Here is a 22480-nt window from a genome sequence, read left to right as displayed (position 1 = left end):
CATTGTCAAATTGAGCAAAAGTTTTCACATAAGGTTTAGTGAGAGTTTGGGTTTTGCAAATTAGTGATAACAAAGAATGGTAAAGGTGGCCCTAACTAGTAGAACAAAGGATAGAGTAAGGATAACCAACCATAGGGCAACTAGTCCAAGCCACGTGTAAAGAAGAGTAATAGGAATTCTAAGAAAGACACTAGAAAGTGGTGTGAGATCTAGGAAATCTGTTGGCACAACATTGACAAATGTTGTTTGAAATAGTCGTTGTTGGCGAGCTAAAAGCCTCCTTAATCACAACCATAGCCATACGCTAGTTATTGGTTGGGCTAGGGACAAGACATCTAGGACAGCTAGTGATGTCACTTTCACTTTAGCCTCAAGCCCTTCAAAGATGAGGTATTGTGTGATGTTGCTCCACGTGAAGTTTGTGACGTTTTTTTGGGCAACCATATATGTGGAATTGTAATGTTGTTTCTGAGTCTATTTACTTTGGGAGGTCTTAATTGGATATTAGAGGTAGCCCTAGATATTGTAGTCTCTCTAATCACAACGGTTGAATGCAGGGGAGTAGCCTTTTGGATGAGAGATTTGTCATCTTCATAGTTTGGTCAGAAGGAAAAAGAAATAACACCACAATCTCTAAGGCCTTTGCAAGGGGTTTCTCTACACAATAGAAGTAGGTGAGAAGGATGAAGGAATATATGTTAGAATTTACCGAACCCAACACCTGGTATTCAATTCCATGCAATTATTAACTGAACAAATACAAAGCTAGATTCCTAACACAAAATATAGCGGAAGAAAAAATTCGATCTGAATCACATACACATAAACAAATTTCTGCCCAATCAACAATTCTTCATTAATAAATTAATAACAAAACTTACTTGGGCTCCTGTTCTGGGATAATCGCTCAATTGAGAAAATACAAATTACAAAATCTGATTTGCAACCCCTCTGCACTCTCTCGGACCCAACACACACTCACTGATAAGCCTCTCTCAATCTTGTGCTACTGTTATATCTTAACCTCAACACTTAGGTTCAATTTATAACTTTCCTAAGCTAAAATTGATGACCAAAATTAACTCGTCAGGTTAACTGAAGATAAGTGACTTAACTTTAGTTAACTTTCCTATCTTTAGCTTTCTTTACTTTAATTCAAGTACAAGTCAAAATTTAGCTTGCTTTACATGCACATCTCATGCATGTCACACGCAACACATCCACATTAGTGCAAGTCACTTGCACACTTTGCATGTCGCAATGCAAGCTCCTAAAGAGACAAAACAAGGCCGTTCTAGTCAAGACACATAGCTAGAAGACCTTCAGTAGGTACAAAAGTACTTTGCCTAAGCTACAAACTTCAACACTCCCTCTTAGCAAGGGATGTACTTCTGGAAGAACCTTCTTCACTTGGATCTGTGTCCTAGCCCATTTCAGTATCTGTAGTTGCTCCCTCTGACTCTGAAGCCTATCTTGCTACTTGACCTGAAACCTAAGCTGAGAACCTGTCACATCCAACCATGCTTCGAGAATCTTGCTCCTTAACATCCATCAATGTCATATCATATCCACCGAGTCCCTTGCAATACCTAAAGAATCACTATTCCTAGTCAACTACCCCCTCTTAGTCACTAACACTGATCCTATATCCAAGGTGCCCTTGGATACACCCACAGGTTGTCCCAACAACTTGTATGACTTCCCTTGTTTGATGCCAAGCACTACTGTTGCATTCAAGTGTTAATTTTTGGGTAGCTGTGGTTGGTATTAGCCAGCTACTCAAGTCGGCCTTGAAAGAAAATCAAATTGGAGGGAAATTAAAATTAAAATTTTTTCAAGTCAACTCCAACTATTCAAGTCGGCCCAGCCAAGAAGATACACCACTTGGGGCACCTTAGATCATTATAGAAAGGACACTTGACCTCTTCCATTTGAAAACAATTCGGATCATAACATATCTTCTCATAAAGGAGCCAAAAATCTTCATAAGAAGCACAAATTGAAGCAAGAGAAGCTGAATTACTTATCTGTGTGTTTGAGAAAGAAGAAAGGTCAAAGTGGCTGTTGTTTTAAGGAGGCCGGAGTTCATAAAAAGCCATCGAAGTTCTAAGTTAGTTTTGTATTATGAAAGAGGGCCAAAGCCCTAGAAGGAGACTTTGTAACCTCAAGACCGAGACCTTGAGAGACTACTGTTCATGGCCGATGGGCTAGTCTAGCCCTAGGAGTTCCTAGATTGTCTTATGAAACTTAGATTGTACTTTTGTTGAATTGAACAATTTCTCCTAAGAAAAGATTGTTGGGTTTTTCCCTAGTTAGGATTTTCCTACTTTCATTATTGCATTTATGTTGAGATTTTCTATGTGTAATTTTCTTAACAATATATGTGACATAAGATGAATTGGTTAAGAAATCATTGGAAAGTAATTATTAGATTAGAAGATCATGAAAAATCAACATGGTATCAGAGGGAGGTTAAAGGGCATCCATTAAAGATGCGTGAAGAAGGCCAAGTTCCTGAAGGAAACCAAGTTGTTATCATCATTAGGGTATTTGTTGAGTTTGTGATATATTATAGAAGGGTTGAGATATTTAGCCAACCAGTTCAAGTCTCCCTATAGGTCGAATTCTTCAAGATTAAAGGTGTCTTTTCCAGACTTGCGATGAAATTGCCTATTGAAGGACCGATTGCCGAGGAAAAAGATCATATTTGAAGTGCTCGAGTCCCATATGCTGTTGTTACTGCTACACTTTTCTATTGGAGCTGAGATTCATCTTATATGTAGATCAAATTGCTGGATCACTTGAAGGACAAATCACTTAGTGAGGAGATCGAATTTCTTCTATACCAAAAGACTAAATTGGTCCATAGTTAGCAAGCTAAGTTATCTATTTTGGAGGTCGAGTTTTATTGGGGTTTGAAATTATCAGGAGGTCGAGTTGATAGGCTGAGAAATTGCTCCACTTAGAGGTCGAGATCCATTTCTTTGGGAGTTAATTGCATTAATTTTGGTGGTCGTGGTAATATTATAGCCGAAATCTTCTTGTGAAGGTTGAGAGATTCTAGAGCTGGAGTTGCCCTTGTAAAGGAAAAATTGTTCCTATTGCTACGATGGTTTTGAGGAGGCCGAGTTGCTTGGTTTGAAAGGGTCGAGAGAAATCATCTAAGAACTGCCGAGTACTTTGTTTGTGCCCTAGAAGACAAAATTTGTTGATAATTATTCTGTAAAGGAAGTGTGGTTTGAATAGGACCATGTTTGTGCCACTTGAAGGTCGTTGCTTGCACATATATTGAGGATCAATTGATGGAGCAAATTCTTTGAAAGATGATCTTATTCCCTCCTTTGGAGATCATCTTACTTTCATGAAGCATTATCTATGGAAGACTTGGCTCCACCTGTAGTATTTTGTCTTTGTTGACATGATAGTTGAAGGCGCTGAACAAAACTCTAGAAAGCAGAATAGCAGGGCCACGACAAGGGCTAACGTTTAGGCTTGGTTGGGCTGCTCCAAGGACAAATTTGAAATTTGTTTAGAAAGAGACAAAATAAAGAGTGTTGCTCATGCCTTGTATATGCTGTTGAAGTTTGTATTGGCTGAGATATGTTGCTAGGGTCTTGCCAGAATAGATTGAAAGTTACTCCATAGCTAGAGGGAGTTGTGGTGAAAGGTTGTCTCATATAAAGCTAGAAAAATCATAATTGTGGAGATTGTTATTCATGTATGATCGTTTATTGGAAGGGCTGGTAGACTTAGGGTTTGTAAACCCTAGAAAAGATTTGAAGGTTATGATTTAGAAAGCCCTAAGGGTTGGGCATAAAACCCTAGATCTAGACCTAGAATCATTGAATCCACTGAATGAAGAAACCCTAACAATTCATGCAAGGAAGGAAAGGAAAGTAACACACATTAGTAGCTGATGATGAGGACGAGGATGACGAGTTTGCAGAGGGATTTCAATGATTTCAACATGAAGGCAATGATCAACATGGAGTTGACAACTCCCTACAATCGTTAGATCAAAAGATAAGTGCTTTATATCTTTCCTTGTTGATTATTGCTTTATTTTTGGTCAGCCTCTTGTCCTTGTATCTTTTGCTTGGTTATAATCATTTCTTCCATGACCTCCTAATGATTTTTGCAGTTGCATCGTGAAGGCTACTAAGGCTCTAACAACAGATGGAAGCATTGGGAAGAACGAAGCAAATTTTGTGGCAAGAGGACTTTCCCATGATCAAGCATAAACTCGGCTAGAGTGATTTGTGTTCAAGAGGAATAAATTGTATTGACATCTAAAATCATGCCAGAGGATCGGAAGAGCTCCTAGTTCAGAGGAAGCAGGCGGGCCAATAAGTTTGAAGGGTGTCTTGATGGAGGAAATTGTGTTGAGACCTTAAGGGAAGTCAGTGGTGACTTATGGATCTACAAGATCAAGCATACGGTAGATGGCAACATAAAGAAGTACAAAACGAGATTTGTGGCAATAGGGTTCTCCTAGAAAGAGGGAGAGGACTATGAGGAGACATTTGCTACAGTTGCTAGGTACACTTCTATTAGAATTATTATTTCTATTGCTTCTGATATGGATTGGAGGTTACATTAGATGGATCTAAAGACTGCTTTTCTCAGTGGAGTGAATTAGGAAGAAGAAGTGTACATAGAGTCACCTTAGGGCCTTGGGGTACATGATAGGGAATCTCATGTTTGCAGACTGAAAAAACCTTTGTACGGACCTCGAGCATGATATTCTTTGATTAATGGATATTTGATGAGTCTTGGTTGATCTTGTTATTATATGACTTGTTTTTGACGAGAGCAAAAGGACTCACGTGACAAAGGGAGCAACAGTGGCAGGAGGATTTGCTTCCGTGATAGAGGGAGCAATCAAGCCTTGCTTCAGTGTCAGAGGGAGTTGACCTCTGAGTTCGAGATGAAGGATCTAGATTTGATGCATTACTTCCTTGGTCAAGGGAAGTATACTATTGAGATCCTTTAGATGATGGACTACAAGATTGTCAAACTAGATGCTTAGAGATAGGAGGTCTCTAAGAGCAATATGCCTTCTATGAGTGGACCATGCTAGACAACATATATGCTTCAGTATCTAAGAAGCAACAATGGCAGAGGGAGCAGCCAAGATTGCCACAGCAAGATTTGTTTCAGACTTTCAGTGTTAGAAGGAGAACCTAGTCAGGGTGACTTGAAAGCAGCTATGGTGATGGATCCAGTGAAGGAAGTCAGTGAGTTTATGGTTGCGCCGAGGCATGCGACAAAACATGTGTTGAGGTATCAACATGGTATAGTTGTATATGGATTGAGATATGTCTCAAGTGATGAAATACAACTGTTGGGATATACATATTGCAATTGAGCAGGGAGTGTCGAAGACAGGAAGAGCACATCAGGATGTTGCCTCAGTTTGGGTTTTGTAAAAAGAATACATCTGTCGCACTCAGCACTGCAGAGATCGAGTATATTGTAGGTAGTTTGGCGAGTGTTTGAAGCAGTGTGGCTTCAAAAGCTGCTCACAAGACTGTTTGACTAGGTGCTTGAGATGACTATGATGATAAGTCAAGGCACATTGAGATCAACTACCGAGACATGGTATAGAAGGCAATAATGAAGCTCCAGTACATTCTTATAGACGCTATTGACATTCTCAGAAAGTCTCTGTCCCTAGATGAAGTTTGTATGCTTCAGGAACAAGCTTGGAGTGGTTGAGAATGCTTCCCTTAGTTAGAGGGAGTGTTGATGTTGTAGCATCAAGGGCATACAGTCTCCTTAGTCAGGATATTGACAAGTCAAAGGTATTGACTAGAGGCCATGTAATGTGGCTAGGAAAAATGGTCCAGAGCGCGACAAGGCCCAAAGTGCTCCTTCGTCAGAAGGTTTTGACTATATTGGCAAGAGGTACTTGGCTAGTGGTAGAGTGAGTGCCTTTAGCATCAGCCAAGTGTTTTACCATTCAATTGACATGTAGGAATGGTAATTGGTGCAAGGTTTCACCATTTGTTTTCGTCAAAGGTGTCAATACCTTGTTCCAAGTGACGACTTGTTGAGCTGGTGACCCAAGACTAGTCTTGTTGACCCCAATCAAAAGGTTCTGATTGTATCGCTAAAGGGTTTTGGTTAGTGGGTGACTAGATCCATTTGCAAAGGGAATTTGACTAGTAGATGACTAGATCCTTTGCATGATGCTTTCCTCATGAAGTGGATGGATTACATTAACATAGTAAGCTCATTTAATCTTTTATTGGGAAGGAATTTTTTCCAACAAAGTGGACATCAAAAGAAGTCAAGGTGAATACCTCCCTAGCTAAGAGGGAGTGTTGATTTTTGGGTAGCTATGGTTGGTATCCCCCAACTACCCAAGTCGGCCTTGAAAGAAAATCAAATTAGAGGGAAATTAAAGTTTAAAATTGTTCAAGTGGCTCCAACTATTCAAGTCGGCCTAGCCAAGGAGACCCACTACTTGGGGCACCTTAGATCACTTAAAAAGGACACTTGACCTCCTCCATTTGAAACAATTCAGATCATAACTTATCATCTCATAAAGGAGCTACAAATATTCATAAGGAGGACGAATTGAAGCAAGAGAAGTCGAGTTACTTATCTGTGTGTTTGATAAAAAAGAAAGGTCGAAGTGACTACTGTTTTAAAGAGGTCGAGGTTCATAATAAGCCATCGAAGTTCTAAGTTTGTTCTGTATTATGAAAGAGGGTTGAAGCCTTAGAAGTAGACTGTAACCTTAGGACTGAGACCTTGATAGACTACTGTTCATGGGAGAAGCGCTGGTCTAGCCCTAGGAGTTCCTAGGTTGTCTTATGAAATTTATACTATACTTTTGTTGAATTGAACAATTTCTCCTAAGAAAAGATTGTTGGGTTTTCCCTAGTTAGGGTTTTCCCAGGGCAAAAATTTGTGTCTCTTGTGTTTGGCTATCTCTTTATGATCTTACTGTCATTATTGCATTTCTGTTGAGATTTTTCTATGTATAATTGCTTAATGATATATGTGACATAAGATGAATTGGTTAAGAAATCACTGGAAAGTAATTATCAGATTAGAAGATCATGAAAAATCAACATCAAGGTCGCTCCCTTTGAATATAAAAGGACCTGTTCATCCCAGAACAAAATTCTATATCTAACATCCTCCAAGGTTGATATTGAGAGCACATGTACTATCAACCTTGGAACAAACAACATCCTTGTCACCTCCAGAAATCCTCCTGACTCTAGCTCGAATCTGACACATCCAACGCCCTTTTATCGCATGCATGGTACTAGCCCCACTAAACACATTGTAGTTTGAGTTTGTCTCTGAAATATCACAGAACATTGACCTCATTCTTGTCATGTGACTCCATGCTCTACTGGCCACTAGCCATAACCCATTGTCCATACACAACAATACTACTGTAAAAAACACAAGCAACTAGAGAAAATTCTTTCTCAAATTTCTTCGTAAAGTCATCAATCTCAGTTGATACTGATGCAACCACCTGATTCTGCTTCTTCTTCTTCTTGTATGGACATTGGCTTGCATAGACACATAAAGCACTTCACTTTGCTCATGTCCTTCACAGAATCAGATCCCCCACTTCCCTTTACTTTATTCTTGCCCTTTGCAACAAGAGCAAAGTTTTCTTCATTATCCCCACCATCATGTTGGCTTGTAGTTTTGGAACGTCTCCTTGTCTCTTAGTGTACAAAATCATCCCATAATCTATCCCAACTGGGCAAATTTTCTCGTGTGATGATCCCATCAACAAAGACATCCCATTTCAGTGGGAGGCCACCCAAGGTTGATCTGACCAACTCCTCACTGTCAATGGTTTCCCCCACTGCTGCCAAGTCATCTCTAATTTGAGTGATCTTGGTTAGATATAATGCAATTGTGTCAGTTTCAAACATTCTAGTGTTTCTCAGTTTCTCTTTCAACACCATATTTCTATTTTTGTTTGTACTTTGGTATAACTTGGTTAAGGATGCCCATATCTCAAAGGCATTTTTCTTCTCCATCACAATAGGTATAATATGGTCTTCAATGGAATCCAGGATTATTCGCTTGGCCTTCACGTTCTTCTTCTTAAAATTAGCCAACTGAGTAGGATATGTAGGAATTAGGATAGCCTTCTCCACGATGTCACACAACTCCTGCTTCTCAAATAACAAAACAATCTGCTCCTTCCATGCGCTGAAATTTCCTGTGACATCCAACCGATCCTCATAAAGTAACCTAGTAGTCATCCTTGTCAAATTGACCAACAATTCTTTTCAACCTCTGCACACTGTTCTTTACGCTATCGTGATCCAAAACCTACTATCAACTTGTAGCTTGACGATTGTCCACTTAATGGTTGATCTAAGTCAGTTGGTGATTCCTTTGATAATCAACTTCACTTACCTGTGTGCTACAGCCTACAATTGCTATAGCCCTCTGCTAGCCTGAACTATACCCCTCCGTCGATGTCTGTTAGTCTGTGGTCCGACAATCTCTGCAACCTGATCCTACTAGAATTCAATGAACCCAGGCTGGACCTCGACTAGAGAAAAAGATTACTGTGTCAAGTTTCAGACTAGTCACGTCCCCTGCTGGTCTCCTCTATGGGTGGCTCCAATTGGATCAACAACCATTGGCAGAACTCTGCACATGACTGCCTTAACCTCGGGCTTGGATGGTGACAACAATTTTTTATTGTAGTGGCTTAGGCCCCTGATACTATCTTTGCCCCGCTCGTCTAAGCTTGCCTTGACCTTGATTGTCTATGTGTGACCTGTGGGTACCGTCAACGTCTTGTCTTGTTCTCTTTGGCCGCTAGTTAGTTGTGGTGCTCGACTCTCGATGACTGGTCTACCTAGATGTGCCTTGTTTGTTGAAGTTTTGTGATCGATTTGTTGTCGGACCGATTTGTTTACTGATGGTGTTGTTGCTGCGGTTGGTCGGCTGTTGCTGCTGATTGTTAGTTGGCTCAGCTGTCGGCCACCACCATGGGCCCCCTTCTCTCTTTTTTTTTAACATTTTAATTTCACGCCTAATCCAAACATTATCTGGCCCAAATAAAAAGCCTTTTGTCGCCTTAATAAAAAAGTCTCGTTTGTATGATCCTAGTCAACCTAGCTCCGATGATCTGATACAAACCCAGCCCTTGCAATTCCTAGATCGATTCAGAGATGGGGCTCTAAGACCATGTTAGAATTTACTGAATCCAACACCAAATATTCAATTCCAAGCTATTATTAACTGAACAAATACATGGTTAGGTTCCTAACACAAAAGATGTAGCAGAAGCAAAACTTTGAGATGAATCACATACACAAACAAATTTATGCCCAATCAACAGTTCTTCATTAATAAATTAATCACAAAACTTACTCGAGCTCCTGTCCTAGTATAATGGCCTAACTGAGAAAATACAGATTACAAAAACTGATCTTCAACCCCTTTGCACTCTCTTGGACCCAACACACTCACAGAGAAGCCTCTCTCAATCTTGTCTTGCTGTTGTGTCTTAGCCTCAACAAATTTGCTCAATTTATAACTTTCCTAAGCTAAAATTGATGGCTAAAATTAGTTCATCAAGTTAACTGAAGATAAGTGACTTAACTTTAGTTAACTTCCCTTTCTTTAGCTTTCTTTACTTTAACTCAAATACAAGTCGTAAATTTAGCTTGCTTTACATGCACATCTCATGCATGTCACATGCAACACATCTGCATGCATGCAACTCATGTCACACTCTGCATATCGCATGTAAGCTTCTAAGGAGGCAAAACAAGGCCCTTCTAGTCAAGACACATGGCTAGAAGACCTTCAACAAGTACAAAAGTACCTCTGCCTGAGCTACAAACTTCAACAATATAAAGATATCTTTGGCTCACCTACAAGGGTATTTTTGTATTGTTAGGTAAAGTACATAACTGATTTGACATTGGGTGACTCTCTACCTAACAGCTTGGTATATAGATGCTAGTACCTAATGACTCGATATATAGGTTCTCTCTTGTGGAGAACAAGGAGATCGAATGCCATATTTAATAGCTAGTATAAAAGGGCTACATTAAAGCAAGCTCTTCATCATGCGGGAGCCCAATTGTGCTGGTTTGGAATAAGGGTAGGACATGGTGACTCTATATTGGTTACAAAGCCTCAAACAAAATCATAGTCAAGAACTGGTATCTAATCCTTTGGATTGATGATCTTCATGATCAACTCAAGGGTGCCAAGCCTTTTAGGAAGATTGATTTGAAGTTAAGCTACCACTAGGTGCCAATTGAGCAAACTGATGCGTGGAAGACAACCTTAAAAGTCTAAAGGTGGTCTCTTAAGTGGTTGGTCATGTGCTTCCACTTGAGTAATGCCCCAACAACATTCATGAGGATGATTGATGATATCTTATGGTCATTTATTAATTCCTTTGTCATCGTATATTTGGATGATAACCTCATCCTTAGTAGAACACGAGAGGAGCATCTAACATTTAGCAAGTTCTTAGCACCCTATGAAAACACAAGTTACATGCCAATATGGGGAAGTGATCATTCCACATGTAGAGAATTTTTGTATCTGGGATACATGAATGAGCATGGCGTGCATGTGGATCAAACCAAGATCCATGTCATTCATGATTGGCTAGCCACCAAGACACTAATAGAGCTCCACAATTTCTTGGGCCTCCTTAACTTCTATAGCAATTTCATGTTGAGGTTCTCTCATGTTGCATGGCCTCAAAGTTAGGTGACCGAAGGTGTAGCCAAAGCCAAGCTTATTTGGGCGAAGGCACAACCAAAAGCATTTGAGGATTTGAAATGATGCCTTTGCTCGACACTAATCCTCATTCTGCTAGGTCTACAAGAACCATTCGAGAGTGAGACACATGCCTTAGATAATGTTGCTAGCGTAGTCCTCACTTAACATTGATAGTTGATGGCCTATCACAATTAGAGACTCTTTGACAGAATTCACATGTACCCACTTATGAGAAGGAAATATACTTCATTTTACAAGCATGTTGGGAATTAAAGAGTTATATTTTGGAAAAGGAAACACTCATCCACGCTAACCACAAGCCCCCACAATTCATGTAGCATTGTAGATGTAGGGAAAATTGTAGAACGATTACCATTAGAAGTGGTCCATGCACCTTCAACAATTCCACTTGAACATTAGTTACAAGAAACACAAATCGAGTTGCAAATTGCCTTAGTCAACTTTTGGTTGTGGCCCTAATTGTATAATAGTGACCTTGAGTTCATTGAAAGACACTAGGCATCACGAAGTTTTAGAGTGTCACCTTGACGATGGACTTCTATGCCATCTGTGCCATCTTTATGATCCTTTTGGTTGGCATGAGACATTGACTTGGGAGGTGCATTATAGTTTGGTGGCAGGGAACTTTCATGTGGAGAAAAGAGTGGTGGTGGTGTAGAATTAGTAATTATTTAGCAACCAAAGCTTGGATGACATGTTAGCAGGTATATTAGTTTCTGCACCAGTTGTGTTATTCCTAAACTTGCCATTAAGAAGTAGGGACTGTGCACTCCTCTACCTTACCTCAGATAAACTTGGGAGTTAGTCTCCAGTGATTATATGTTAGGTCTGCCCTCAACTAGGCATGGTATTGTGTATTTGTGGTTGTTGATTGGTTATCTAAAATAAGCATTTTGGCACTTTGCAAGGAGAGTATCATGGTGGAAGTCATTGCTAAGATCTTCTTTGACCACATTTAGGTTCATTTTGGGTTGCCATGGACCATTGTTTTAGATAAGGGCAACATGTGCCCTAGTACTTTTTTGGTTTAGCCTGTGTTCATTGATAGATACCAAGATGACCAAATTCATTGTCTTCCACCTCTAGACCAATGGATAGAAAGAGGTAGTCAACAAGATGATTGCGCATATCCTTAGAATGTACAATTTTAAGCATCCATGTACAAGGGACAAAAGCCTTTTTGTTCAACATATTTACAACAAAACTCCTTACAGTGTTATTGACCACGACCCTTTTAGATGTGCTTATGGTTCTAACCATTGGCCCCAATTGATGTAGCTTTGCCTATTGCATCTACATAAGAAGGGTCTTCTCATCCTTAGATTGAGGTAGACAACGCAATCAAATTTTTTGAATGGATCCAACACATCCAATAAGAAGTTCATGATATTGGTAGAAGCCAAAGTCAAATACAATCAATGACTTGATCAACATCAGGTTTCATACAAGTTTTATATTGGTGATAAGCTATGTTTGCACTTACGAAGAGAGTTTACTCATATGCCCCCATAGGAAGCTCAAATGACTTCAGTATGGGCCTTAAACCATCACTAATGCCATGGGTGAGAATGCTTTTAAATTGTGAATTCTATCTTTTCTTGGCTTACATCCAATCATTAATGTGGAGCTTCTTTGACCATATTGGAAATTCCACCTTTTCTTGGCTTATATCCAATCATTAATGTGGAGTTGCTTTGACCATATTGTGAATTCCACCTTTTCTTGGCTTACATCCAATTATTAATATGGAGTTGCTTTGACCATATTTGCCCCCTTTGTTGGACACATTGGAGGCAGTAGAGCACTTGGCCATAGAGAACTGAACCTAATTATAATGAGTAGGCTAGAGTCCACTGGGTCATGGACACCAAGATGAAGAGCACTTTCCAACATAAAATAGAACTCTATTGGGTTGTCAAAGCCGGGTAACTTCTTCAACAAAGTAGGTGGTTCAATAGGAACTAGATTTAGTAGATGTTTTCCCATTTGACAGAGGAACTTGATGTAAAGGATACCTTTGCTTCCTAAAGGTGGATGACTGATCTAGGTGGCAATCAGAGTCATCTCAAATATGGTCTTAATTCTAACAATTTTTGGGTCCTCAACTTTTGATGTGTTTATCGAGGCTTTCCATGCACTTTTTTCTCTCAAGTACTAGCTAGGCCAAGAAGCCAACTTCGTGTTTTATTTTTCTTTCCAATGAGCTAAGGAATATGTAAAACAAAGAAATGAGTGAAAAGTTAATCGCTTTGACGAGGCTCCCTTTTTCTTGATAGCTTAGATTTGTCCAACTCAATGTTTCCACTCAAAAAATACTTTTGCGCTATGTTAGGGTTCTTGCATATTAGGGTTTTTGTGTCTTAAGCTTTTTTGGCATTTATATAGACAACTTTAGCCTCTTATTATGGGCTTTCCTTGAATGATCATGGTGGATACATCTCTCTCAAAGATAGGCTATAGCCATTCTAGCCAGTTTGTATTGCTTTGCATATTGCAACACTTTCACTATTTCGTTCATTAATAGAGTTTGGGTTTAAATGTATTACTGTTCTCTTTGCAATAGCTCTATGATATTTCATTTGTTATTGCTATCTTTGTTTTGTTCTCAACATAATCTTAGCACTTTGCTCTTCCAAGACCTCAACTTACTTGGTAGGATGTGCCTACATTTGGTACTTAGAGGTGTCTCAGCTTCTTTATATAGTGGCCACCTCTCCAAAGTATTTGCCCCCATTTAGGTACTCTTTAGATGCATCGGTCACCACTTGTTGTCTAAGCAGTGCTTGAACTACGCCATTTGGAGTGAATCTAGGTTACCTGGATTGCACCTTTGGAGAGCCTCGACTTGAAGATGGTTTTCTTTTTGGAGCACCTTTCTTGAGCTATAGGATGGTGCTATCATCCATCCTTCATCAACGTGGAGACACTTGATGCATGCACTGAGGATAATCTTGGGTCAACTTTGGGTGGGCTTCTATAGAGTCCATGTAGAGATTGAACACCACATTTTGCGCTTGTATAGGATTTTCCAAGTTTGTCTCTTACATGAGCTTTAGATGGAGATGCATCTCATTTTCAGGTTTTTAGTATGATATCAGAGGTTGTTATTATTGTTTTTTCCGGATTCAAGAGGTTCCCTCTCCATTTTCTTTTGCTATCCCAACCATAGGTGCCTTGCTTTCTTCATAGAAAAGTGCTCAAACCTAGATCACAATGTTTGCTTGTCCCATCTCGACTTGAGATTCCTAGTAGGATCACTTCATACTTTGAGGTTGTCTTGTTTGATTTGTGCAACAAGCAATAGGTAGAGGCCCATGATACTTCAGATCCTAGATTGGTGAGGATTCACGTCTCTTCTCAACCTCCCATCAAATGGTCAACTGGAACCTTCAAGGCCTATGAGGGCTTTGTGTTCTAGGCCACAAATCATGGACCATCAAACATAAAGACATACCAGTTCTAGATGGTCCCAGGCCCAAGCCACACCTGGTTGTTGGATTACTCACTGGATTCAGCAGAGTAACCAGATTTCTATTAAGTGGTCTCCCTATGACCTGAGATGGTAGGAGAGCAGGGATCCCTTCGTCCTATGCCCTGCAATAGGATCATACACGCAAGTCCTCTCAGACCCAGTCAGTGCTTGGAGGATATTATCCACCTTAGCATCAACGCTTCCATAATGATTGATGACTTTGACAGTGAACCTGCATCTTAGTCCCCTCTTGCATCCTCAGTCACTAGTTTTAACAGGACTTAATATCCTCTCTCGCTATATTTCAGCACTGAGATTTCTAGCTCGAGCATTCTTATTGTATCACTGTACTTACATTATCTTATCCTTTGCATAGATTACTACATTATAGATTTTTGCTTTTTGCTAGGGGCTTAGTTCTTAATCATTTTTATTTCAGCGTTAATCTAGGATTTGCTTTTGCGCTCCATTGTTGTGTTTACTTTAGTAGTACCTTTTAGTCCCGTTGGCTTACCTTTGTGGTCATTTGATGGACATTAGTAAATTTATCTCATCTTATCTTTTGATATCAAAACATGGGTGACTAGAAGAGAGCAGGCTGCCTCCTATTTAGTTGGCAGAAAAGGCACCTTACAATCCAAAGAGTAATTACTAATGATTTTCTTCTGATTTCCACAAGGTATTTTCTTTTTTTTCATTACAGCAGAAGGTGGGGGATATTTTCTTCCTCAGAGAAATGAAAGCTAAGACCGTAAACAGATAAATATTTGAATAAATAGATAAAATGATGGATAAGGAACTGTCTGAATGGACAATTTCTCACACAGAGAAAAATCTCTTTCGATTGCAAATAAAATTTGTCTTCTTTGCATAATTTTGTTGCCCTTCTGTCTCTGTTTCTTTTGTCTTTCTTTACATATGAAATCTTTCTCATAAGCATTGTAAAATTGATTATAACTGAACTATATGGAAAATAAAGTTGAGATTTTTTTGTTACAATTTATGGTTAATACAAAATAATAAGGAATTTGCAACTTAAAAAATTTGCTAATGTTTAAAAAAGTTTTGGCCATTGCAAAATTTTGTTTTCAAGAAATTGGTCAAACGAACATCTATTTGGTGATAAGCAGCCCCACAATGATTTAAGTTTGTGATTCTTCAACCTTCTAAATTCCAGTAGCTTTGAAAGGAAATTTAAGGCACTATGACTATCTAGGCTAGTCTCTAAAGTTAATATATTTTAGGAACATACACTCAAACTATGTAGATAAGTATGCATTATGCACTTATGTGCACACCTGGTAAACTGGTAATGTGTATACACACATGCTTCTGTACACCTGTGTGTGAGGGAGTATTTATTGTTAGATTTTTTTGGTAAGGGTGAACGACTTTTCTTTAAGCTCCATCTTCACATTATAATGGCGAACCCACATTAATGTGCGGTCCATCAAATTTGGTCAACTTTTAACATTGATTGGGGTTCTAACTTCTATGCTCATTGGGGTTTGGACCTGGGTGTTTATAACTTTATAGTGGTGATGCCCCAACACTTGTCTCAACCAGCACGCGCACACACATCTTTCCACATGGAAATCAGCCTGTTTGTTTTTTCCTTAGTTTGTAGATCAGAATTTCTAGTAGATGTTCCTTCTATATTTTTGGGCATAGTCAATAGGCATCTAAGTAACAGGATAGTCCCTTGGGGGTCTTTGGTCACAGTCAATAGGCATCTAAGTAACAGGATACATCTCTTAGGGTGTCTGCGTCTATATCCCATGTGTTGGACATTTGACACACTAGGACACATGTTGGATACGTGCCAAACATGTGTTGAACAAGTGCCCTATAGGTGTTCTTGCGTGTTGGACACCAAGGGATGAAAAAGACCCATTGGAACTCTTAAAGAGTGATTCTTCTTGATGAAGACAAAAAATGTAGGTTGTGTTTGCTGATGATATGGGTTTGGATAGCAGTGTTGAGTTGGCATTAGTTAATTTGGATCTTAATAAACCAGTGATAGAGCTGGTCACTTTTGATGATGGTGATCCTCTTGAGGGTTCATCCTCTACATCAGTGGATGCAGATTTTGGATTGGATATAGAGGAGGATGGAGGAGAGAGCAGTGGCAGAGGTGGTGATTTTGATGTTTCTGACATGGAGGAGGACTACTGATAATGATGAGCTATGAGATTCTTCCATCTATGGTTTTAGTATCTACCCTATTTTATATTTATTATTTACCATTAGCATTCTCACCTATAGTATCAGTGACTCAGTATCTATGTAAAACACCTATGGTATCAGCGACTTAGTATATGTGTAATACATTTTGATTTTGATCACATCAAATGACTTATGAGAAAACTACAGTGAATGGTTCTAACTTCTAAGCTTCTATTTTATGACGTGTGTTGAATATTCTAATTTCTTGTGTGTTTGATCATCAGCTATGTAGTAACTAATTGTATCAATATTTTGTGAATGTTCTAATTTATAAAAAGTTAAATACAAAAATTAAATATAGACATAAGGATCCTCATCCAACTATATCTATTCTAAATTCAATGTTACTAGAGTCAGAATCGATAACAAATTGGCAAGGCAAAAGAGCAAAGAGTTTTAATCGGATCAGAAAAAATTGGTGAATACAATAAATAAAGATATACACATATTGAATAAAAAAAACAATTTTCATTGATATTCAACAAAGCCATGTCCAAAGTTCAAACAATGCATAATATCAACAGACATCCAAAAAATCACGAGGACAATGTGTATACTTCAGTCTTCAAGTACAAAATATATTTAGTATTGGAAAACATTCAAAAACAGGTACAAAGTTTCAAACGAGATGATGAACTTCCAAGTTTTTGTCAACCAACACTGTGGACCTGCTAAAATCTTACTTGGGGTTACAGTAGCAAGATTTTAAATTGGGTTAAGTTTGGATTGGTAGTGCGTTATATCCATTGGTAGATCACTTATACACTCGAGAACAACAAATCAATTTAAGGAATTGTTTCATTATTATAGGTCCTTGTAAAGTTCCAACATTCTGCAACGATTTGCTTTTATTCAAAACGATATAGAACTTTAACATACTACAACCAGTTTCTTTTATTCAAAATGATATTTTAAAAGGAAAAGAACGTTGCTTGTCCATCAAGGAGTAGCCACAAATATGTACATTGTACGTATACCAGCCAAGTCAATGGCTACTGACATGAGCACTGAGGCAAGTAGTTCGTGTTGGTAAGCGGACCCGTATTTCACTTAGGTGACTCTTTGGGTGGGGGAAGGGCGGCATGGCTAGACCTAAGGCACAAAAACTTGGAAAGTAGCGTAGTCTGGTAAGCTGCTGCCTAGTACATGAAGCCGACCAACAAAACCCATCATGACCTTGATGAATTGGAAAAAGGGTTCTGGTTTATCGAAGCCGACGTGCACACAGTGAGGGAAGAATGTGACAATGGCGTTGTTTGATCCATGACGTCTTTGGATAGGTGGTATCGAGAAGAAATGAAAGCAAACTCCAAGCGCGGCGGGTGGCAAGGAGAAGTGAAAGTGAAACCACAAAATACTGCATACTTTTAAACTAAGAATCCGAGTGGCTTGCCGAGTCAAACTCGTGTTTACGACGAGTCAAAATCAGTCAACACGAGTTTGGCTCGCCAAGATTCAGATCGGCTTGTTTGGTTGAAGATCAGAGTCGAAATTGTGAGTACTCGCAAGTGATCGGAGACTCCTGTAACACTAGTAAAATGTGTTCCAGGTGTCTTGTTTCTCGGATTGACGTGTCCTGTATCAGATAGGCATATCCATGCCCTTATATATATATATATATATATAGATAATGTGTCTCAGGTGTCCTGTTTCTCAGGTTGTTGTGTCTCGTGTTGGATGCTCATATCCATGTGTTCTGTGTCCATATATATATATATAATGTCTCCCAGGTGTCGTGTTTCCTGGGTCGGCATGTCTTGTGTCGGATACTCATATACATTTGTTCTGTGTTCTGTGCCCTTGTGTCATGTGACTTAGGTAGGTTCTAATCAGAGTTTTACACTTGGCACACTTGATTGATTAGAACTGTTGGCAGTCAAGCATCTTATCTTCTTATGCTAGTCTGTTCTCTTATCTCCCTGCTTCTGTATATTCTCTAGTTGAGATTATCTTAGATGCATTTGATGAAGTTTGAATTATGAATTTGTGTTTGCCTTTATTACTCTGCACATTGTTTCCTTCTCAATTATACATGTTGTATTTGATGATTTTAGAAAATCAGATTTATCATCACCACTGATTGATGGACTTTGAATATACAGGAAGTCATGGATCAAAATTTAAGTGCATGGATGCTTGTACCGAAAGAGTAGTGGAAAGGAAAATTCTGTACCCAATCCTGGGTTTGAACACGTGGTCAATGCAGAGCAAGGTTCCATGGGCGGAGGCATTGGTGGTGGGGTGGGTATAGACAAAGAGCCCTCTCCACGCCGTGCAGCCATTGAGAAGACTCAAGCAGAGCTCAGGTAGCAGTGATTTTGTTTGTATACCATTTTTTATAGTCCCAAAGCTTCTGTTTTACTGTGTTGTTCTCTTCACTGATCCACTAGAGAAATGATTACCATGAAATCAGGCAGGAGTTTGTTGTTCGTGAAGAACGGAGGAGGGAACTGAAATTCCTGTAGGTGGTCTCATTTCTTATTCATTTCGCTTGAATTTACAGGCCATGCTTAGTGAGGGTTATTTGCTTTGTTGTAGCTTACATATTGTTTTATTTTTTCAGGGAGAAAATCCCTTGGATTTCAAATTTGGACAGACGACCTCTATTGGTTTTTTGTCTCCATCACCAACGGATCCAATGGCTGAGCAGTACATAACAAGCTTTTCTTCAGGCTTATCACCTGCGCAGTTTTGTTTTTATTGCCTCTACGAATTTGCAAAATCTCTGCTTTTGTGATGGAGCACAACCAATACATAGTTACATAGACTCTTATGGTAGCCAATGAACGATTCAATGATAATTTGTAGTGAAGCAAAAGGTAGCTTTTCTTTGAATGCCTCACCAATTGGAGATTCTGCCGAAAGCAATAGAAGACCTGGGACTTTTCTTGGCAGGGACTTAAACACAGCAGACAATTTTGCTGGTGATACAGAAGTTGTGGATGCTGAAAGAATCACATCATGTTGTGATGGGAAAGGACATATTGCACAGGAAGGGCAGACATCACAGCTGGATGGAAGTCAGATTGAAACACATGTAAAAGAATCAGAAGACTCAGGGGGTGTACGCATGGGTGTTAAAGGCTATGCAAGAAGAAATAGGCCTAAATCAAATCGTTATACTGGACACTCGTCAATAAAGGATAATGTTAAAGTTATTATTGGTGATAGATCTCCAAATTTGCCCACTGGTTTAAAAGGCCTTGGAGAAGTCAAAGATACAGAGGTTGAGATACATGCTGACAAAAATTGTAATATTTCATCAGCCAGTATTACAAAGTCCACGCCCTTCAATAAGAATGGAATGCCAGAAGCACTTGTGCATGAAAACCATTTGGGAACTGATTTGGGTGGGCTACAGAGGCAGGACACTTATAGGGATGCTACATATATCCACAATGAAGGAAATCATATTGGCATTAAGGCTGATATAAGTTCTGATAATATCCAAAGCCATCAGCATTCTAAAGAGGTCAATGTGGCTCAGGACACAGTTCCAAGAAATGTTGCAGCATCGATGGTGGTTAGTGAAGAGACATATCAAACTTCATGCCAAGCAAATGATAAAGTGGGTACAGATAAATTTGTCCAGAATGCTGTTGTATTGGAACCGAGTCTGAATAGGAGGTATGCTGGTTGCACAATTGAAGATGAGAAGAATGTACATGTTGAACAGGAAAATAGTCAACAGCGTTCATCCACAACTGCAGCTGATGTTGGCAAACTGAACATATCAGGAACTAATTCATCTCATACACATGAGAAAAATGACTTTAATGAATGTGCCTGTGAGAAACATTCAATGTCTGAGAGGTCACCAGAAAGTACAAGTTTGGACAATATAAAGGAAACATCTTCATCAAATTATATGGATTTGCATATGGGGAGGAGAGCCAATTCTAAGTATGAAGATAAATTCTTAGGGGTCACTGATGTTAAGATAAAGACTGAGGAAGGATTACCAGCTAGTACAGTTGTTCCGCAACTTGAAGCACCAAGGATCACAAATATTCAGGATGTAAAAGGAAAAAAAAATTCCTCTTCTGTACTGGAAAAGAAGGTTGAGAGTCAAGTGGGTGGCATATCTAGTTCCCAAAAAGTGTCTATGCTTCCACAATCAAAAGTTACCAGCTTATCTGGTATTGTGAGTAGTAAATGCCCAGGAGTTGCTCTTCCTTTGGAAAAGGAGAAGAATTCAAACTTATCGGCTGCAGCAAAAAGAGCACATGAAGATATCATTTTGGAAGAGGCCAAATCGATCAAAGTAAGTACAGAGGTTTATGGTTAAATGCTTTCAAACTTTTTAATAGATATTTAATATATTCATTCTATAGGAGACTACTCTATCTCAGCATTGTTAGCTATGCTGTGAAATATTGTTTTAATGCCAAATTTGCTTGACATGCAGGCTAGACTGAGGAAGAACACAAAAGTTGCTAATTCAAAACCTTTTTTGTAGCCTCCACGAAGGAAATCTCATTCAGATTTTGTCCTCGAGGAAATGTGTTGGATGGCTAATGATTTCATGCAGGTTCATGCAGTGGCAATGCTTTTCTGGTTTCTGTATTGATTTTTTGACTTTGTTTATAGCCAAATGTAAATACCTTCACAGTATTGTGTAAATAACAACATTATTTATGTTTGTGATATATTACTATCTGTCTGCCTTTGTTCTATGCAGGAAAGGATTTGGAAGACGGTTGCAGCTGCTCAAGTAAGTCGTTGGGTAGCTCAAGAGACAGGTCATGGAGACTTTTTTTGGACAAAGGACCTGTACCAGAAGCAAACAAAAAATTCTCATGCAATTGCAGCTGCTGTCATGAAGTTTTGGCATGAAGTGGAGACACTCTCATGCAGGGGTGATGTCTCCTTTGCAGCAGGGTAGTAGTCCACTGGTGTCACAAAAGGAACCAAATGGCGATAAAGCAGTTCGAATGGAGGTTAATGAATCTGAGACCATAAAGGTGGCTTACGCAATGCCCATTTCATCCCAATTTCATCTCCTTCTTGCCCTTGGTCAACAAAGTCTGGACTTTAGTTTATTGTGCTGATATACAATATATTGCCAGTAAAATAACTTTTTAATGTATTTGTAGTCTAAAGTGATTAAATACAATGAATCTGCATGCTAACCATTCTTGAATATAATGAATCTGAATGCTAACTATCCTAGCATATAATCGGTTTCTACCCTTTTTCCTGATTACTGCAGGCATATATAATTGAAATCTGTCATTGTAAAGTAGTGTCACAATTTAGAGCCCTGCTTTTCTAACATGTAAATCTGCTGAGCTTAAAGTGCAGTTAGTTAACTCACAAATGTCATCATCCTAGAGTTATTCAGATCTCTTAATCTGACTCTAGACCTAATTTGCACGAAACGGGGAAACGGAAACGAGTTTCCGAAACGGGAAGCGATACGAAACGTGACCTCCCCAAATTTTGGAAATGGGAAACGCGAATATATATATATATATATATTAAAAATATTTAAAAATGCCAGAAAAGAGGAGAAATATGGCTGTAGCTGAGCCAAATCTGCTGCAAAAATAAATTTAAAAAACAAATCTATCAATAAAAAACGTTTTTCATATTTTTGGCTGCCTAAACCCTAGAAAAATTGAAGAAATAGTAAGAAAAAACTAAAAAAATGAATGTGGCTTACCCAAATTAATTATCTGTCGCTGAGACTACCCCGAAATGCCAGAAAAGAGAAGAGAAATATGGTTGTAGCTGAGCCAAATCTGCTGCTACTGAAATCTCCTGCTGAAATCTCTTTCTCTTGCTGCTGAAATCTCTTTCTCCTGCTGCTGAAATCTACTTTGCTCATTGCTCAAAACACCCTAGCTGAAACAACTGCCAATCTCCAAGAGAAACGACTTGCTGAATAGTGTGATGAGAGAATGAGAGAAACTGCTCTTTTATAACTTTAGAATAGGTTTCTAGAACAACCTGGAAACCCTAAAAAAATTTAAAAACAAATTAGAAAAAAAAAATAAAAAACAAATGTTT

The 22480-nt window shown here is 38.9% G+C and overlaps 1 protein-coding gene across 1 annotated transcript in view; it reads left to right on the top strand.

Annotated features, from left to right (window-relative positions):
* The window catches only part of LOC149170215 (chromatin modification-related protein EAF1 B-like), a 112226-nt gene that overhangs the window by 16452 nt on the left and 73294 nt on the right, over positions 1–22480 (top strand). Inside the window, 7 exon segments of the mRNA XM_089428942.1 lie at positions 18571–18774; positions 18882–18936; positions 19032–19129; positions 19277–20732; positions 20877–20999; positions 21150–21347; positions 21349–21432. Of these exon segments, the coding sequence (XP_089285068.1) occupies positions 18686–18774; positions 18882–18936; positions 19032–19129; positions 19277–20732; positions 20877–20999; positions 21150–21347; positions 21349–21432 (2103 nt within the window). The 5' untranslated portion in view covers positions 18571–18685.

Source organism: Pinus tabuliformis, chromosome 4_2 (assembly GCF_031772625.1).
Source record: "Pinus tabuliformis cultivar Carrire ecotype Pingquan chromosome 4_2, CPIR1, whole genome shotgun sequence".
Lineage (NCBI taxonomy): Eukaryota > Viridiplantae > Streptophyta > Pinopsida > Pinales > Pinaceae > Pinus > Pinus tabuliformis.
This window is presented reverse-complemented; position numbering and strand designations above follow the sequence as displayed.